Genomic DNA, 20,759 nt, shown 5'->3' with positions numbered 1-20,759 from the left:
AAAACTTGTATTCCAATTATGTCAAACTCAAAAGGAAATTGGAGCCACTAAACTATACATAAGCATCCCTGTGGGTCACATACTGACTTAGTTTTAAAATGCAATATTATCTATGTTTTATTGTATTTTTACTGTTAAATATATCTCAATTACATTTTAATTTGTTTTGGGCCATACTCAGAAGCATTGTTGGGCCGTGACTCGGACACCTTTGTTGTAGTGTATTGTGTAGTGCGTGGACTGTGGTGAAGAAGAGGGATTGCTTTCTTTGGGGAATTTTTAAGGCAGTTGCTAGGGAAAAAGTGTTGACATTTACCTGAGAGTGTTGAGGTGACAGTCACAACAGTGAGGGCTGTGCTTAATGGCACGGAACATTCTTCTCTCTGTACCTCACTTTGGAAATTACCCTTCTAGGTTTGGTGTAGGAAAGATCAGACTGACTCTTCTATTCCTCTAAAGCATCAAAGCTTTTGGTCCCAGGGCCCGTTTACATTTTTTTTTTGAAGGATGGTTTTATTTTATTTTTTCTCAATTACATGTAAAAACAATTTTTAACATTTTTTTAAAAAATAATTTTTGAGTTCCAAATTCCTTCCCTCCCTCTCCTTCCTTTCTTGAGAAGGCAAGTACTTTGATATAGATTATGCATGTGCAGTCATGTAAAACGTATTTCCGTATTAGCCATGTTTCAAAAGAGAACAGACTCTCCCCCTGTTCCCCCCACCAAAAAAAGAAAAAGTTTAAAAAAGTGTGCTTCAATCTGTATTCAAGACTCCATCTCTGGAAGTAGATAGCATTTATCATCATGAGTCCTTCAGAATTCTGTAGTATTGCTGAGAATCACTAAATCATTCACAGTTGATCATTGTATAATATATAGTCATGTTGTAAAGAAGAATTAGAACCAATTGGAGGAACCATGAGAAAGAAGAAACAAAAAAAGAGAGCAAATAGTATGCTTTGATGTGCATTCAGACTCCATGGTTCTTTTTCTGGATGTGGATAGCATTTTCCATCATGAGTCTTTTGGAGTTGTCTTAGATCTTTGCATTGCTGAGAAGAGCTAAGTCTGTCAAAATTAGTCATCTATGCCTCATGCATTTAAAACTGCTTAAAAGCTACACAGATATATCTTTTATAAAAATCATGAAATATAAGTAATGTACTTTGACTAGGAAAGTTCACTTTTCATTTTCTAATACTACCATATTTGTAACCTGTGTTGCTTTATTTATGTCTTCATTAGAGTCTCTCTAATGTCTCTCACATGTAAAAAAAATTGATTAGATATTGAAGTTTTATTTTAGGAAAAGTAAGAAAAATATTGTTTTTAAACTGTGCAATTGTATATCTTTTCCTCGAGGGAAAAGATTATAAAGTACAGTCCAAAGCCAGTCATTCATCTGCTGTGTACTGAGCTGGCTTTGTGCATATGAGTAAATGAAAAGACTCCTTAAGGTGTCCCAAATATCTTAGGTTTTAGGCTTTGGAGATTTCTCTGCCAGTGTCTTTCAGATAAAAATATCCAGTGAATTCTTACCTTCATGTAAACAGAATTTCATTGACCCTAACATCTTTGTTTCAGCCAAATAACCCCAAGTTGCTGTGGTATAAATCTTATACATTGAGAATCAGCAGATTTTTATATTTTGAATAGCAGAACACTTGTTGTTTTGTAAGCAGGGTCAAAATAACAATCCTAAGACATTATAGCAGTTCATTTTACTCTGCTAACCCATGAAATTCAAAAGTTTTTAAAAATTCTTTCTGAAGAATTACTTTATATCATAGTTTGGAACTTTGAAGGAAATTTTTAGGAAAATCAGGCTTTTAAAAAAATATACCATTTAACATAGGTATCTGGACTTAGTGAACATATGTTTTTATAAAAAAAAAAATTGAACTGTATGCTGAGTTGACTAGTAATACCCTGCATTTCTTTCTGAGGAGTTATTGATAGACTATTTTATAATGTAGTCCTTATTTGTAAACACTTTTCAGATTTGACCAAATATTTGCTTCATTAAATATTCATTAAGTGCCCACTCTGTGTGAGGCATTGTGCTAGGCTTTTTTGATAGAAAAATACATATGAACTAGACTTTGCTCTCAAGTGTATGTAACAAGTACTGAGAAGCAGGGGGGAAGAGAGATATGTATGAACCAATCATACCCTTTCTTCTCATCATTTTAGTCTCTGCTTATCCTCTTTGTCCCCCCTTCTACCCACAAACATCCTGATCTTTCAAAATCTTCACTTGATTGTACTGTATTCTCAAGTTATTGTTCTATGTCTCACCTCCCTTTCATTTCCAAATTCGTAGAAAAATCCATGTATGCTTGTTGCTCCCCTTTCCTCACCTCTTACTCACTTTTCAATTCCTTCCAGTCTGACTTCCAGTTGCACCACGAAATTGAAACTCTGCAAAGTCACCAGTGATTTTTAATTAAATCAAATGACTTTTTCCTTAATTCTTATCCTTCTTAACCTCTGTAGCATTTGACATTAACCATTCTCTTCTAGGTATTCTCACTTCCCAAGCTTTTTTTGATACAAGTTCTTCTTCCAGTTTGACTACTCATTTCTACACTCCTATTCAAGTTCATCTCTTATATCCTGTTCCCTATGTGTGGGTGTATTCCCCGGGGGTCTGTCCTGGGCCTTTTGTTTGCCTTCTGTTTTTCCAGAATTATTTCCCAGCATTTCTCTCTTAGATGTACTTTATGTTCAACCTAAACTGGCCAACTTTCAGTTGTTTGTGGTACACAACATTTCTTCTTTGTATAGTATGACACTCACCCTTGGGATGCAATATCTTTGCACCATAGCCACTTGGAGAGTTCAGCTCAAGTACTGCTTCATACAGGAAGCCTTTCCTGAATCTCCAGTTTTTGTTGTTGTGTCCCTTGCTAAAATAACTATTTATAACTTATTTGTGAATATGTTCTGTATCCCAGTAGAGTGTCCTCCATGAGGGCAGAGATTGTTCTTGTTTGTCTTTATATCCTCATTGTCTGGCATAGTGCCTATCACTTAGGGGGCACTTAATAAATACCTGTTGAATTGTTGAAGGAAAAGTCTAAGAAGAATTTTAGTTCTTGCTGTTTATATTTGCTGTCTCTTTAAGGAAGAACTTCTAAATATAAAGAAATGTTACCATAATTTATCATAGGTGTTTTTTTTTTCTTTGATGAAAAATAAAATCAATGTTTCTGTCTTTAGGTCCTTATCTGAGGCTATGTCTGTGGAAAAAATTGCTGCAATCAAGGCTAAAATTATGGCCAAGAAAAGGTCTACTATCAAGACTGACCTAGATGATGACATAACTGCACTTAAACAAAGAAGTTTTGTTGATGCTGAGGTAGATGTGACCAGAGATATTGTGAGTCGAGAGAGGGTATGGAGGACAAGAACTACTATTCTGCAAAGTACAGGAAAGGTAATCCTTTAAAATTTTACTAATTATATGTAGTGATTTTGCACTCTGGTGTCATCCTTTTAACCTCGTATTCGTTGTACGTGTTGGTTAAAACTGGATGCTTGTGAAACTGAGGTTTCCAGTTCCATTCTTTTATAGATAAACTAACTTTGCTCTGCTGTTTGCTAGCCACCTATGAGATGTGTTCAGTTGACATGCCACCATTTTTCCTTGTTGAAAACAATTATTCCTTTATTTCTACTTAATTAGCTGAAATTTATATAGTGCTTTTAAGGTTTATAAAATCTTACAATACACTTTACCTGGATCTTTCTTTTAACAACTAAACAAGTATTTAAATTTAAATAAACAAGGCACTGTAATAGATGCTGGGGATATAAAAACAAAAATGAAACAATACCTGTCAAGGAGTTCATTCTACTGGGAGAAAACTTATGTATGTCATAAATTTGATCCTTATTACACTTGTATGAGATAGGTGTTGCAGCCATTATCTTGACTTTTTAGATGAGAAAAATGAGGTTCAAGGAGGTGAGGTTGTTTGCCCAAGTTTGCACAGCCAGTAAGAGTCAGAATTGGGACTTAAACTTAGATCTGCTGAGTTCAAATCCAGTGTTCTTTTCATTACATCACAAATTATATCTGATAAGGAAGGTAAGCAGTATTGTTTGATGATAATACAACATATAAGTGATATTAGTGCTAATCAGTATTATGGGTCCTTTAGTAATCATATTTTCCAAAAGTGGTATTACTTTTTGATTAAAGGCAGAACTTCAACAATTATATTTCTGTAACTGGTACATAGATGTATCTTTTCATGGTGATCAGTCTTTAAATAACATCACAACTCCTTAGATGTCTTTTAAAAGTCATAAATAGGTGATATTTTGTCGAGTTTTTTTGAAATATAAATAAACCTTTAAAAAAATCCTTACCTCAGAGAAGACTATACGTAAAATACTAATTGTGGCTCCAGACTTACTTTCCTTTGTCTTAATCACTAGTCATACTTGAGTTTAAATTTATGTATGAGTCAGTTAGTTAATAATAATTCAATTATAGTGTCCTGGATTGGTATTTTGCAATTCTGCTTTTTGATATTACAGTAATAAAATTATCTTACTCTTCTTGGAGGATTATTTCATAGATGAACTTTATAAATGAGAAAAATTATCTATCCATATACATTTGTATAACTTCATCTCTAATTCTCTGTTAAAAGTGTTGGGAGCATACTTGCCAGAATTTTTAGTAATTGCTGGTCAAAGACTTATTCATCTTGGGGTCAGTGATGATTAATAGAATAGTTGTAAAAGGGTATTGGTGGTTTGGAGATTTTAGCAGTGTTATCTCTGTATCATCAAAACTTAGGTTTCTTGGGCATTTTGGTGATTTCAGAAATTAAGGAGGTGATTATGTGGCTGGCTATTGCTTGACGTTTCCTTTTTCAGTTATATTCTTTCACTTTTCTTACATAGGCCCAGAGATGTATGTTTGAAAAAGTACTTGCAAATTAAAAAATTTATCCAAGGAGCTGTATTTTATATCTTTTCTTTGATTGTCACTTTATGTTACAGCTCTTTAATTCAGTTATAATACTCTGTTAATTAGACAAGGGTAAGGGTCTTCCTAACCATCTTTCATATGGATGTAGTTAATCAAAATCTTTAAAATTAAAGTTCAAACTTAATACTTTGTCTTTGGGTGGAATCAGCATAGACCCTAGTGAATATTTGCGGTTTGCAGCATTTTTAAAAAATACTCCATTTAGTATAAAATTTATGAACTTTATTTTAGATATTGCTGTCCTTCTCAAGACCATTATTCAATTAATCAACTAGATTGATAAAACATTAAATAAGCTCCAAGTGCCAAGTGTTGTGCTAAACTTGGGCAAACAACCTCACCTCCCTGTGCCTCAGTTTTCTTCCATATAAAACTGAGATGGTAATACCTGCAACATTTACCTGACAGAGTTGTAATGCGAATCAGATGTGAAGAGGGAGTTGGAAACGTGGTTGCATGGCTGGAGACACTGAGAAGTACTGTGGAGGTCTAGAGCTTAAATAAGATGAGGCCAAAGCTGGCACATCAAAGCCTAGGTGGAATAATAAACATTTTATTAAGCTCCTGCTGTGTGCCAAGCAGTGTGCTAGGTGCTGTAAACACAGATATAAAAAAATGAAACAATGTCTATGTTCAGAGAGTTTTACATTCTGATATGGGAGATAGTGAGTTCATATATCAGTATATACAGACTATCGTAAAGAAGACAAATACAAATTAGTTAACAGCAAGGTAGTGTGGGAGAGACAGTGCTCAGGGTGGGGTTCAGGAAAGGCTTTATGTAGAAGGGAGTACTTGAGTTGCATCTTTAAAGATGAGAAGGATTTTATTAGACAGAAGTGAGGAGGGAGGACATTCCTACTGTGGGAGAAGGCCAGTACACAGGCAAAGAGACAAGATGAGATGTCTCTTGAGGAATAGAGAGAAGGCTAGTTTGGCCAGATTGCAGTGTTGCAGAGGGAATAACATACAATGAGACTGGAAACATTTGAAGTTGGGGCCTGGTTGTGACAGACTAAAATCTCAACAGAAACATTTATATTTTCAAACTATAGGATTTTATGGAGCCACTGGAGTTGATTGAATAGAGGAGTGTCATCATCAGACCACATTTTGGGAAAAGTGTGTAGGATGGACTTGAGGCATAGAGGCTGTTTATGAGACTTTTAAAATAATCTAGGCAAAAGGGGTTGAGGACTTGAACTAAGGTGGGTAGTTTTGTGAGAATATAGCAAGGGATTGGATGTGAGAGATGAGATGTGAGACATCATGGGGAGGTAAATACATCAAGGTTTAGCAACTGATTGGATCTGTGGGATTGAAGGAGAGTGAGGAGTGGAGAATAATGTTGAGGTTATGACTCCGCAGTAACCAGTGCCTTTGACAGTAGTAGGGAAGTTTGTAAGAAGGATGGGAGGGAGAAGATAATGAGTTTAGTTTTGGACAAGGTAATTTCTAGGACATGCAATTTGAAGGGTCCGATTGGCAAGTTGATAATGCTGGACTAAAGCTCAGGAATGGCCAGTACTTGATATATAGATCTGAGTCACCTGCATAGAAATGATAATTAGTCCAATTCGAGTTGGTGAGATTACCAGGAGAGAGTATTAAGTAAGTGTGGTGAGGGAGAGAGGGGCACAGAGTAGAACTGCATCAGAAAAAGGAGAAATTGAATTGGGCTGCTGTCTTTTTGAACGGTCTGTTAAAATATTTTGCATTTTATTGTGATAGTGATATTTTGTGATTTGCTGAATATTTTAAGTGGTCTTTAAAATATTGGATAATACTTTTTTTGAGAGCCAGCATATAGTAGTGGGTGGAGAGCTGGCCTTGGGATTTGAAAAAAACCTGGATCCAACTTCCACTACTGACGCACTGGCTGTGGAGCTCTGGGCAGGTAACCTCTCAGACCCCCAAGTAGGTCTTCAAAACTGCAATTTGTAAAATAGGTACAGATCACTATTGATAGAGTTTTCTCATTGAAAATTCTGTATACCAATGAAATTACAGGTCTGGTTTCCTTACCCCTTCTAAAAAATTAATGATTCTTCAGATATTCTTTAAATCTGTAATTTAAAAGATTTGGTGACTTATTATTATTTATTTATTTTCTTTTTCATTTTAAAAGCTATATGTTGGTACCATCTCTCCCTGTGGGACATCAGTAACTTCGTAATAGAAGTTAATAGGAGGGAAGTATCAAAATTAATTTTACTCTCCTCCTTTTTTATTTACTTAGTTTAGGAATTAGTTTTTTGAAGCTTCTTGTTTTTACTTCAGTCTTTCTGGTATGTACCACTCTTCTTCAGCGAGCAGCTTTGTATAACCAAGCAAAGCGCTTAAGCTAGACCAGTTGATAGTATTACAGTATTCTTCACATTTGATCTCCCATCTCTCTACTGAAAAGGGGAAATGTGTTTTATCATGTGGTCTGTAGGGTAAGGATTGATTTTTACAGTGATGCAGAATTTAGCTTTGTTTTAGTTTGCTTTTTGTTTACATTGTTGTATATAGTTTTCTGGTCCTGTTTTACTTCATTGTGGATCAGTTTATACAACTTCATTTAGAGTCATCTTTTCTGTAACTTCATAATGAGGCACATAAATGCATTGAGTTTTTCTTTCTTATTTTGATAATGTAATGGCTAAATTTTACTAGGAAAAAATACATTTTTTGAAAACTTTGCCTCGAGCATTTTTGATGGCAGAAACATACTATTAAATTATACAGTTTTCCTTTGTCACCGAGCATGACTTTAAAAAGTCTTAGTTATCTACCCAAATTAATCAATAAACACTTATTTAAACATCTAGTATGTGTCAGTCATTCGGCTAGATACTGGGGATACATCAAAAAACCAGTGAAATTTTGTTTAAACAAGCTTTCTAAATCTAATTTTTCTCTCTCCCCCCCTCTCCCTCCCTCCCTCCCTCCTCCTCTCCCTTTCTCTCCCTTTCCCCTTCTTTTTTCTCTATCCCATCGGCCCCATTACTGTTTGTATAATTTGTATGACTACAAATTTGGGATGGAAAGGAAATGATTTCACAGTACTAAGAAAAATTTACAGTATTCTGATACTCAAAATTTTATTGGTCACTAGAACTAATTGTCCAATGTATGCCATAGCTTTGTTGTCTTTACCTCCCTTAGATACCTTGTAAACCAGTCCTTCAGTGCCTACCAAGTTGTGTTGTCTCTAGCACAAATCTCTTCTGTATATACTTTTTTTCAGATTGGTTGCTTCTTTCAGTCTTAATTCTCTGCATTTTCTTTAAGGGTTGTTTGTAAAGCAAATATTTCTTGAGGTCTAGTTTTCTTTATAGGAATGTTTCAAATTGCCTCTCTTTTATTGAACTTCCATATTTTTCATTGCTGATCTGGCTCAGCTTTTCACAGTGCTACCTTGGGTTGCATCTTGGTCTCCTCTGGACTTTGGAGCACATTAAGTTCATTCCTTAGGTTTCTGGTGAGTACAGAATAGTCTTTGTGTTATTAAACTTTCCTTTCTTTCATATATTCTGGTTGCTTTCAAAATTTGTTGTTTGTCATTGGAATTGTTTACTGTAGCTGCTAATATATCTTGGAGTTTTTAGAATAGGGTAGTTTTTGTTGTTGTTGTTGTTCTTCCTGAAGGCAATCTGTGGATTCTTTTAATTGACATTTTGTTTTCTGTGTTCATAAATTTGGGGCATTTTTCTTTTTTTTTTTGCTTTCTGGTGAGGCAGTTGGGGTTAAGTGACTTGCCCAGGGTCACACAACTAGTAAGCATCAAGTGTCTCGGGCTGGATTTGAACTTGAGTCTTCCTGACTCCAAGGCCAGAGCTCTATCCACCGTGCCATCTAGCTGCCCCCAGGACATTTTTCTTGTATTGTTTCTTGCATTATAGTGTTCAAATTATTTTTTTTTCCACTTGCTCTTTTGGGAGACCTGTGAGATCTAGGTTGTCTAAATGCACATTGCCTTCAAGATCAAGGTATTTTACTTGTACAGAGTCCATGTTTTCTTTTAACATTATTGCTTTCTGCTTTTCTTCCAGGTTATCTCTTCATTTTCATTCCAATCAATTGTTCTCTGTTTCTTTTGTGAGATATGCCACTGTGGATTAAAGTTTTTCTTTTTTTCTTTCTTCTACTGTGCAGGTCATAAATTCTGCCTTCTTAAATCTTATTTCTGTAAATCATTTGGGAATATCCTGCTAGTGGTTGCATGCTTACTTGGGAATCCATAGGGCTGTCAGCCTTTTCAGGTGTTGTTTCATTTTTCTTTGTCTTGCAGTATTTATTTATTCATAGGTATCTGGGCTTGTTTAGCAGATCTGGAGGCCACATTCCCTTCTGTTATTAATATCTGCTTGAGCTCAATGTCTTTAACTGAGTTTTCTTCCTCAGATCTTTGGTAAATTTAGTCTCTTTTTTTTTCCTTTATATTTCTGTATTGCTCGGTTTCTTACTCTTTCCACTTTGGGAGGGAATCCCCCCAGTTCTGTACTTCAAATATATCTTAGTCTCCTCCCATATCAGAGTATCCATCTTTCACTAACCTCATTCTCTGCCCCAAGTGACTTATAAGGGATAGAGTTGGCCACAACTAGGTGTCAGTCCCTTTTGCTTCATGCCTAGCAGAATACCAGACGTAGGCTTGTGCCCTGCCCTCATTCCCTCCGTTCATTAGTTTTCTGCCTGAGCTATGTTTTACTACAGCAGGTGGACAAGCTACTGCCCCAGCCAGAGTAAGCTTTCTTAGGTAAGGATTACCATGTCCTCTAAGCTATTAATTCTCCATGTCATTTTTTCCTCTCACTGTCATTTTGTATCTTTTACTTAATTTTTCCAGGTACTTTTGTAACCAGGACATTTTCTTTTTCTGGGACTCTACTTGCATATTTTATGGGATTACTCTTCTGGATTGGCCTCTTGGGCTTCTCTCAGTCCGTATTATTGCTTCACTCTGTACACTTTTTCTTCTGTTCTTATCTCTGGCCTCTTTGGATGGTGTTTGCGGGCTTTGTTTTTTCTTAGATGTGGCAAACAAAACTAGGTTTTGGCCTTGTCCCCTGCTTTGTCTCCTTGCTCAGTGTGGAACCTAAAGTTGGCTCTGTCCCTTGCTTTGACCCTGCCTGGTGTTTTCTGTTGCTGTGGTAGAAGGCTTCTCCTGAAAGATATTAGCTGCTTTGTCTCCCATTTGATTCCCTGGTTCTTTCTCCTGCTGTAACTTAGACTATATTGGCAGTGTAGTAATCTGGGCACTAGTCTGGTTCTACTTGCTGTTATGTGTGGCTGGGGCTTGGGCTGCCAAATGATACATTTCTACTTTTCCTACCTTTTATCTTATTTTTTTCTATGCACTCTGTGATCCAGTGACAACGTACTTACAGTTCCTCAAATGTGACACTTCATCTCCTGTCTTCGTGCCTTTGAGCTGATGATGTGTTGAATGCTCTTTCCTCTTCTCCACATTTTAGTTTCCCAGGTTACTTTAAAGGCTCAGCCCAAGTCCCACCTTCTGTAAGAGGCATTTCTATGTTTTCCTAGCTGCTCATACATTTTTCTTTTAGAATATATACCATGGATATATCTTCTGTATATGTAAGTGTTGACACGCCGTTTCCCCTGTCATAGTGTATAATCCTTGAGGTCAGGGACTGTTTTTTTGCTTATATTTGTATCTCTCCCCAGTCCTTAGCGCAGTGCCCAGAACATGGTAGGCACTTAATAAATGCTTGTTGACTGACTGGTCCACAATATGATATAGTAATTGATGTTTATGGTGACTATAAGTCATAAAAAAAACAAAACAACCTGAAGTTTTCCTAACATTGAACCAATCCTGCATTCTGAGCTATAAATCCAGTTTGGTCATAATGTGTATTTTTTGTGACGTATTGCTATAATCCTCTTGCTGATATTTTAAAGTTTTTGCCTCACTGTTCATTAGAAATATTGCTCTTTTAGTTTTCTTTCTCTGTTTTGTTTCTTCCTGGTTTAGGTATTGAGACTATTTTAGTATCATAGATTAAATTTGTTTGGATTCTTTCTCAATTTTTCTAACAGCTTTTGTACTATTGGAATTAATTGTTCTCTGAGTGTTTGATAGAAATAATTTATATATAAGTCCAGCTGATCCTGGTTTATTTTTTTCCCTTTGGGAGTTAACTTAGGACTTTTTAATTTTCTATTCCTAAGATTGGGTTTTTTAAGCCCTGTTTTTCTTTTTGTTTTATTAATCTGGGAATTTGATATTTTTGTAAATGTTAATTTCATTTAGATTGTTGCTTTTATTGACACATGATTTTCAAAATAGTTTCAAATAACTCCCTTTATTTCTTTTCATTTAATATGAATTCACCTTTATCATGTTTGATACTGGTAATTTGTTTTTTCTTTATTTAAAAAATCAAATTAGCTAATGGTTTACCTATTTAATTTTTTTCTAAAAACCAGCTGCTAGTTTTATTTAATTTTTTGTTTTCAATCTTGTTAATCTCTTCTTTGATTTTTCAGGATTTCTAACTAGGCTTTTTTATTTGTTGGTTTTCTAGCATTTTTAGTTGCATTCCCAGTTCATTGATCTGTGGTTTTTTTTTTATGTTTTATTGATGAAAGTATTTAGAGATATACATTTTCTCTTCAGGACTGTTACGACTGCTTGTCTAATATGTGATACTTTAATGAAATTATTGATTGTTTCTAGGATTTGTTTTTGACCCACCCTGTATTTAGAATTGTTAGTCTTCAGTTAATGCACAGTTTGTTCAGTAGTAGGAAAATTATAAACTTAATTGGGCATATTAACAGTAAGTAAAAACAAATCATGTAATTATATGACATGATGCAGAAAACATTTTTAAGAAGGTAAAACTTACTCCTGTTTTTTAAAAAAAATACTAGAAAGCGTAGTTATAAATTAGATCTTTCCTTTATATGATAAATAGTATCTATGTAAAACCAAGAGCCACCTTTCCATGTAATGGGGATAAAAAGAGGCCTTTTCAGTAAGATCAGGGGTAAAGCAAAGATGTCTGTTATCACCATTACTATTTGATATATTGCTAGAAATGCTAAATATGCCAATAAAATAAGAAAAAATTAGTTGAGGAAATAACTATAGGCCAAGAGGAAACAAAATTATTAGTTTTTGTAGGTGATATAATGGTTACTTACAGAACCATAGAGAGTCAACTAAAAAACTAATTGGAACAACTAAGAACTTCAACACAGTTACAGGATATAAAATAAGCCTTTAAACATCATTAACATTTCTTCATATTACCAATGACTCAGCGGGAAGAGAGGAATTCCATCTAAAATAACTAAAGAAAGTATTCTAAAAAGAAAATTCTTGTAGATCTACTTGCAAAGACACATACACACACACACACACAGAGGTTTTCTATATGAGTACAACTACAGAACACTGTTTACATAAATTTAAACTGTTTACACAAAGACATCTAAATAATTGAAGAAATTTTAATTGCTTGCTGTTCAGTCTAAGCCATTATCTGAAAATGACAGTACTATCTAAATTACTTATTCATTGTTGAATTTGGAGTCAGGAAGGTCTGAAATAAAATTTAGATTCAGACAATTACTGCTGTGTGACTTTGGGCAAGTCACTTCACCTCTCTCTGCCTCAGTTTTTTCATCTACAAAATGGAAATAGTAATAGTACCTCCCTCCCAGGGTTGTTGTGAGGATAAAATGAGATAATTGAGAAACAGTTTGCAAACCTTAAAACAGTACAGAAATGCTTGTCATCATTACAGTCAAGCTACCAAAGGATTACTTTATAGAGCTAGAATAAAAATTAAGATAAAATTCATCTGGAGGAATAAAAGACCAATAATAGATATAGGAATATTTTTTATAATTTTCTTTCAAAATTTTTAATAGTATTTTATTTTTCTAATTAATGTAAAGACAATTTTTAACATCTTTTTTTTTTAAATACAGTTTTGAATTCCAAATTTTGTCCCTCCTTTCCTTTTCCCCTCTCTAAGATGGTAAGCATTTTGATAACGGTTATATATTTGCAATGATGTAAAACCTATTTCTGTGTTAGTATGAAAGAAGAAACAGTTTGCAGAAAAATTATAGTTTGCCAAAGGAAAAAAAAAACAAAAAAGTGAAAATAATATGTTTAAATCTACATTCAGACTCCATCAGTTTTTTCTCTCTTTGTGGATAGCATTTTCCATCATGAGTCTTTTGGAATTGTCTTGGATCATTGTATTGCTGGGAAGAGTTAAGTTAATCATAGTTAATCATTGCACAAGGTTGCTGTTACTGTGTACAGTGTTCTCCTGGTTCTGCTTGCTTCGTTTTGCCTCAATTCATGTAAGTTTTCCTAGATTTTTCTGAAATTTGCCTTCCTATCATTTCTTATAGCAGCATAGTATTCCATTAAATTTATATACCACAGCTTGTTCAGCCATTCCGCAGTTGATGGGAATTCCCTCAATAATTTTTAAAAGTAGAAATGAAGGACATTTTGCAGTGTCACACCTTAAATAGTACTACAAAGCAATAATCATCACAATGATTGGGTATTGGCTGAGAAATAGAAAGGTAAATCATTTGAATAAATTAAATACTCACTATATGAGAGAGCACTGTAGCCTAGTGTTTGATAAACTCAGAGATCCTAGCTATTGGAGTAAGAACCACCATGTGACAAAAACTTGCACAGACTGGAAAGCAGTCTTGGAAAAACTAGGTATCTATCAACTTCATACACCATATCCTAAGATAAGCTCCAAATAGCTACAAGACAGACATAAGGAGTGATGTCATAAACTAGAGGAGTAAAGAAGAAGTTAAGATCTAAGTTAGGGGAGGAGTTGGTGACCAAATAAAGGATAGAGAAGATTGCAGAACAAAATACGTAGACTCATAATTAATAAATTAAAATAAAATAAAATAAATAAAATTAAATTAAAGTTTTGTAGAAACAAAGCAGTGTAGCTAAAATTAGAAGAGGTGAAGCTAATTGGGGAAAAAAATCTTTGCAGCATGTCTCCCTGATAAAGGTCTCATTCCTTAGATATGTAGGGAACTGATTCAAATCGTAAAAATAAGTGCCATTGCCCACTTGAAAAATGTTCAAAGGATATGAACAGTTTTCAGAGGAAAGGATCTGAATTATACTTAGCAATGTTAAAAAAAAAAACTCTAAATTGTTAATAATTAGAGTAATGAAAATTAAAACTATGAAGTTCCACTTCTAGTCCTTCAGATTGGCTAAGTTCCCCCCCACCCCCCAAAAAAAGGTAGACAAATGCTGGAGGGGATATGGGAAAACAAATACTTTAACAAAGTATTGTAGGTAAGGCGGTGAACTGGTCCAGACATTTTTTGTTGTTGTTGTTGTTGCTGACATAATGGTTTATTTAGAAAATCCTTAGGGTCTTTTTTCTTTTCTTTTCTTTTTCTTTTTTAAAAATTTCTTTTGATTAATTTTATTTCTTTCAGTTTTCAATATTCACTTCCACAAGATTTTGAGTTCCAAATTTTCTCCCCATCTCTCTCCTCTCTCCACCCCAAGATGGCATGCATTCTGAATACCCCTTCCTCTGATCTGCCCTCCCTTCTATCAAACCCCCCTCCCCTCTTCTCTTATCCCCTTCCCCTTCTATTTTCCTGTAGGGCAGGATAGATTTCTATACTCCATTGCCTGTATATCTTATTTCCTAGTTACATGGAAAAACAATTTATAACATTTGTTTTTAAAACTTTGGGTTCCAAATTCTCTCCCTTCCCTCCCCACCCACCCACCCTCATTGAGAAGGCAAGTAACTCAATATAGTTTATACATGTGTAGTCATGCAGAACACTTCTACAATAGCCATGTTGTAAAAAACTAACTGTATTTCCCTTCATCCTATCCCACCCCTCATTTATTCTATTCTCTTCTTTGACCCTATCCCTCCTCAAAAGCATTTGTTTCTGATTATCACCTCCCTCAATTTGCTGTCCCTTCTATCATTCCCCACCCCACATTCCCTTCCCTCCTATTTTCCTCTAGGGTAAGATAGATTTCCATACCCAATTGAGTGTGTATGTTATTTCCTCCTTAAGCCAAATCCAGTGAGAGTAAGATTCACTCATTCCCTCTCATCTTCCGCCACTTCACCTTCGTGGTCCAGACATTTTCAAAAGCACTTAGGAACTGCGCTCCCAAAGTTGCCAAACTATAGTCACTTTGAACAAGAAATACTGCTACTGGATGCCCCCAAAGAGATCAAAGAAAAGAAAAAATTTCCCTTATTTACAGAAATATTTATAATAGCTTTTTTTGGGGGAGGGGGGCAAAGAACTGGAACCTGAGATAATAGCCTTTATTTAGGGAATAACTGAACACATTATTATGTACCAATGTGATGGAGTATGATTGTGCTGTAAGAAATGACAAAGGGGATTGTTTTGGAGAAACCTGGGAAGATTTGTACAAACTGATGCAGAGTAAAGTGAGCAGAATCAGGAACAATTTATACCATCACAACAATATTATTTAAAAAAAGGGGGGGCAGCTCGGTGGCGCAGTGGATAGAGCACAGACCCTGAAGTCAGGAGGACCTGAGTTCAAATCCGGCCTCAGACCAAACACTTGACACGTACTAGCTGTGTGACCTTGGGCAAGTCACTTGACCCCGATTGCCTCACTTAAAAAAAAAAAACTTTGAAAAACCTGAGAACTCTCGTCAACACACTGAGCAACTATGATTCCAGAGGACTCATGATGAAACAATGCTGCCTGCCCTCATCAGGTCATGATAGACTCGGTGCAGGTTGAGATGTGTATATTTTTGGGCATAGCCAATGCTAGAAGTTGTTTTACTTTGCTATGTGTATTTATTACAAGGATTTTGTTTTTCTTGCTGTTGAGAGATGAAGAGGTGGGAGGGAGAGAAAGTAGATCTTGGTTCATTGAAAAAAATGTAATTAAACAGGTAAGTAGAATAAAATTAGTAAAATGGAGGGGGAGGGGAAGCACAGAAAGATCTAAAGCTCTGAAACATGTTTTTAAGAAAGCCAGTTTCAAAAGTTGTTCTTTGTGTTACAGTATTGCTGAAGTAATGATAACATCTAAAATCAACTAAAATATTTATTGTAGAATGTGTGGTAATATATCCAAAGGATAGAACTTAATAGAAGTATTAGTTTCTTACTCTTGTACAGTGATCTTAAGAGAAAATATTAATAGATACACAGTTAACAAGGACCTTATAGGTCATCTGACTTATCCCCCTTATTTTACAGATAAGAAAACAGTTCCAAAGAGGTTAGGTGACTTGACTGAGGTCACACCAATAATAAGTTTCAGAATAGGATTTTGAGTGGGGTGTTCTGATTTGGAATGCAGCTCTCTATGCACTGCACTCTCCTGCCTCTTTTATTCTTTCCCTCATTTCCCACTTTTAAGGTACAATATAGACAACCTAAGAATTAGTGCATTTGGGGTTACATTTTGCTTAAAATTCATATGCATTAATTTAATAGCTACTTGGGAAAGAGCTATGATGGACAAAGCATTATCTTAAGAAAATTTCAAGGTATATTTCCTGCCTTTATGGAGTTAATCAATGATCTAGCACATAACACACAGATATAGTAATTCCACAAAGTGCTGTTGGAAGCCTTCTGAAAGAAAATCATTTCTGATAGAAGGTGGGGAAGGGGAAGAAGGGAGAATAAGAAAAGTTTTCATGGAGAAAGTAGCATTTGAGTTGGCCTTTGATGGATGGGTTGGATTGAAATATGCAGGGATCGTGAGAAAGGGAGAGGGAGTAAAAAGTATATTCCAGGCTTAAGTAATAATATGGTCAGTGTCACAGAGAAAGAAAGCAGAGACAAAGAGTAAACCAGTTTTGCTGGAATATTGTACACATGGGGTTGTATGAGATAAGCTAGGCTGTTTTAATAGGAATAAACCAGGAATAAAGGACCTTGAATGCTGAGAGAAGGTGTTGGGACTTAATTAGTAAGGTTCCTAAAAGGCAAGAGGGAGATATACCATATGTCAAAATATGTGGTCATTTCAATGGAGACATGACAATAGAGTGAGAATAGCAAAAAAGATAATGTAGAATGTGAGGAATAAGGAATGAGAGAGAACAAAAAAAAGACCTGTAGAGTTCACAGAAGCTTCATACCTATCTACTGTAAATACTTTTTCAAGAAAACAGTCAGTGGATAGTGCACGTGGTGAGCACTAGATTTAATCACAGAAAATGAAGATGATTCTATTTTTTTAGAAAAGAAGTGACTTGATACTGATGTTGGGAGTCATTCCTGAATCATCTGTCTGTATACATTGAAAACACATTCTTGTTAGAGCCAAGATCAGTTATTTGTAAGTACAGAGTTATTACAGATAATATGAATCATAGGAAGCTGTTATCTTCCATTTATACCGTATATATCCTGTTTATACTTTTTTTTCATGTTTTCTCCACCATTAGAGTGTGAACCCTATTGTAGCCCTATTTCATATGTGATCTCCAACATCTGATTGGAGCCTTTCATTAATCCATTCTATTTTTCAGGGAGTTTACTGAATAGTTAGATTTTTTCTACCTTGTATTCTTAATTACTTATTCCTTTCCATTTCCCCCCCAAATTTAATTTCATTTAAAAAAAATTCTTGCTTCCTATCAGATATTTTTGTAATCCTGGTGGCCAAGCCTTTTGTTTCCCAGAGGCACTGCTTATAGTTACTGTGGGATTACATTTTTCTTCTGAGTTTACTACTTGGGCTTTTTTTTTTTTTTAAAGCCTTAGTATTTCTTTATAGTGTTTGGTGTTTTCTGTTTACTCTTATTTCTGGTCTGAATTAATGGAAGGAGCTTTGGGCACAGGTTAGAATATTTACAAATATTCTTTTTTTTTTCTCTTTATTGTTTTTGGTGAGGCAATCGGGGTTAAGTGACTTGCCCAGGGTCACACAGCTAGTAAGTGTCAAGTGTCTGAGACTGGATTTGAACTCAGGTCCTCCTGACTCCAAGGCCGGAGCTTTATTCACTGCGCCTTCTAGCTGCCCCTGTTTACAAATATTCTTAGAGACGTTAGGTAGGCTTATCCCTTTCAGCCTGTAGTCTGGGTGTCACTCCCACTGCCAATATGGATAAGGTGGATAATAGTAGGTCCCACACTTTATCCCATTGCTTGTTTTCTTTCTTATTTTACTAGTGATCCCTGTGGGTTCTGGGCTTAGCAAGTCTCTCCTTCCTCTTTGTAAATTAGACTTTGAGCTCCTTGAGGACAGGCACTGTTTTCTTTTTCTTTTCATTCTTTTTTTTTCTTTGTATCCCTAAGTCCTTATCACTTAGGAGGTGCTTAATAAATGCTTGTTGACTTGTTAACTTTGTACAGTGTCCAGTCAGGAGTTGGTTCCATACCCTGTTGTGGCACTGAAAGACTCCAATCAGATGATGGAAATAACATATGAAATGGGGGATACAATAAGGCTCACATTCTAATGGGTGAAATACATGCAAAAATTATATATATATACACACACACACACATGTATATACATATATACACACATATACACACACACACACACACACATATATATATATATATAGAAAATATACAGTACATACAGTGTAAATGGAAGGTCTAACTTGACTGTGAAATCTCATCCATGAACTGAGACTGGAAATGAGTAAACAGTAGAAAAAACCCAAAAATCCACATGGCAGACTTTGCAGGAAGATTATAATGACTTAACAATAACTATAGTTGTATATGACATTTGTTCACCCATAAAAAAAGCAATGTAATGGAATAGAAAGCAAAATCCAAGTTACAAGAGACACACTTGAAACAAAGATTCATGTAGAGTTCAAGTTAGTGGCTGGAGTAGAATTTCTTATATTTTAGGCAAATTCAGAAAAATTGAAGTAAAAATCATGAGATTGGGCAAGGCAAAAGTAAGATTTTATGTTGGTTAAAGATATAAGCAGGAAATATGCTTGAAGTCATCATAAACATGTGTCTTTCAGAACTAGACAAATATATAAATAAGAAGTTAATGACTGAAGTCAAATTTTAGAAGTTAGGTATGATGTACCTCTGGCTGAGACTTCACACAAGATGAGCAGTTCCAGATACAATGTAATACAGAAAAAAAGGGATTGTACATGAAGCTGTACATCTCCGGTACATAGAGCTCTCTTTTCTTTTAAAATATACAATAAATTCAGTGTGTTCTTTTCAGGTAGCATTATTTATAATGAGAAAACATTAGAGTGTCTTTGGTTGTCACCATTATTTGATAGAGTTCTTAAATGCTAGGGGCAGTGTATGATAATGGATGGAGAGCTGGCTTCAAAAGTAGGAAGTCCTGGCCTCAAGTCCCATCTCTGACACATACTGGCTACATGGTCTGGTCACGTTACTTAACATCTGGGTGCTGTAGCCAACACATTAAGTCTCTAAAGTTGCAGAGGGGGAAACAGCATTGGTTAGAGGGGAGTTTGCTCCCTGGGACTTCTCTAGGTCAGTGCAATCACAGGTCTAATTCCAATCATATCTAATCCTAGAAATGTTACTTATAGCAATAAAACAGGAGAAGGAAATTGAGGGGATAAGCATAGGCAAAGCAGATCTAAAATGATTGCTTTTTACAGATAATATTATTGGTTTACTTAGAGAACAGTGGAGAGTCAACTAAATACTTAAACAGTTAACTTGAGTGCAATAGCAGGTTATAAAATATCCCACCTCAATTATCAGCCTTTCTGCCTATTACCGATAAAACCCAGCTGGTACAAATAAAGAAAGAAATTCTATTCAAAATAACTACTGAAATGTGGAAGATATTTGGAAATCCAGCTAGTCTAACCTAGTCAGCAAGAATTTTTAAAGAGCTTACTTCCTGCTAGGCAATGTGCTACATGCTGGGGATACAAAGAAAGGCTACATGAACAGACTGTCCTAAGGGAACCACTCTAATGAGAGGGAGACAACATGCAATCAAATACAGGCAAATTGAAGGCAATTTCATATATACAAGGTAAGATATGTGCACGTGCCAAGTAAATTGGAGGCAATTTCAGAGAGGGTTGGGAAAGACTCCTTGCAGGAGGTTGTAGCTGAGACTTTTGAAGGAAGCCAGGAGGCAGAGAAGAATGAGTATTCAAGGCATGGTAAACAGTTACAAAGATACAAATGGGAATTACTTGATTATATTCATACAACAATCAATCAACATTAAGTATCTACTATGTGTCAGGCTCTGTTCTAAGAACTAGGTATACAAACAGGTAAAGAAATGTATTCACAGTGGGCCATCTACAGGATAAATACAAAATGACTAAAAGGGAAGGTGGTACGATTAGGGGGAATTGGGGAAGTTTTCCTGTAGAAGGTGGCATTTTAATTGGGATTTAAAGGAAGCCAGGGAGGTCATACTTGGAGTGGATAAGGGAGAGTATTCCAGGCGTGGGGGACAGCCATAGGAAATGCTGAGATCTGAGAGATGGAGTATCTTATTCACTGGATCAAAGTATGTGTCAAGGATTACATGTGAGAAGATCAAAAAAAGTAAGGATGGGGCTAGGTTACAAAGGGCTTTGAATGCCAAACAGAGCATTTTGTATTTGTTCTTGAAGGCAGTAGGAAGCCACTGGAGATTTTTGAGTAGGACGTTGAAATAGTCAGACTGGAGCTTTAGAAAAAAATCACTTTAGTGACTGAATGGAGGATAAATTGAATGGGGAGAGACTTGAGGCAGGCAAACCC

The 20,759-nt window shown here is 35.4% G+C and overlaps 1 protein-coding gene across 1 annotated transcript in view; it reads left to right on the top strand.

Annotated features, from left to right (window-relative positions):
• Nucleotides 1-20,759, top strand: part of CDC73 (cell division cycle 73) — a 137,720-nt gene that overhangs the window by 16,874 nt on the left and 100,087 nt on the right. Inside the window, exon 7 of the mRNA XM_027843430.1 lies at nucleotides 3,224-3,440. Within this exon, the coding sequence (XP_027699231.1) occupies nucleotides 3,224-3,440 (217 nt within the window). The remainder of the gene's footprint in view (nucleotides 1-3,223; nucleotides 3,441-20,759) is intronic.

This window comes from Vombatus ursinus, unplaced genomic scaffold, assembly GCF_900497805.2.
Source record: "Vombatus ursinus unplaced genomic scaffold, bare-nosed wombat genome assembly UNPS02014909.1, whole genome shotgun sequence".
NCBI lineage: Eukaryota > Metazoa > Chordata > Mammalia > Diprotodontia > Vombatidae > Vombatus > Vombatus ursinus.
This window is presented reverse-complemented; position numbering and strand designations above follow the sequence as displayed.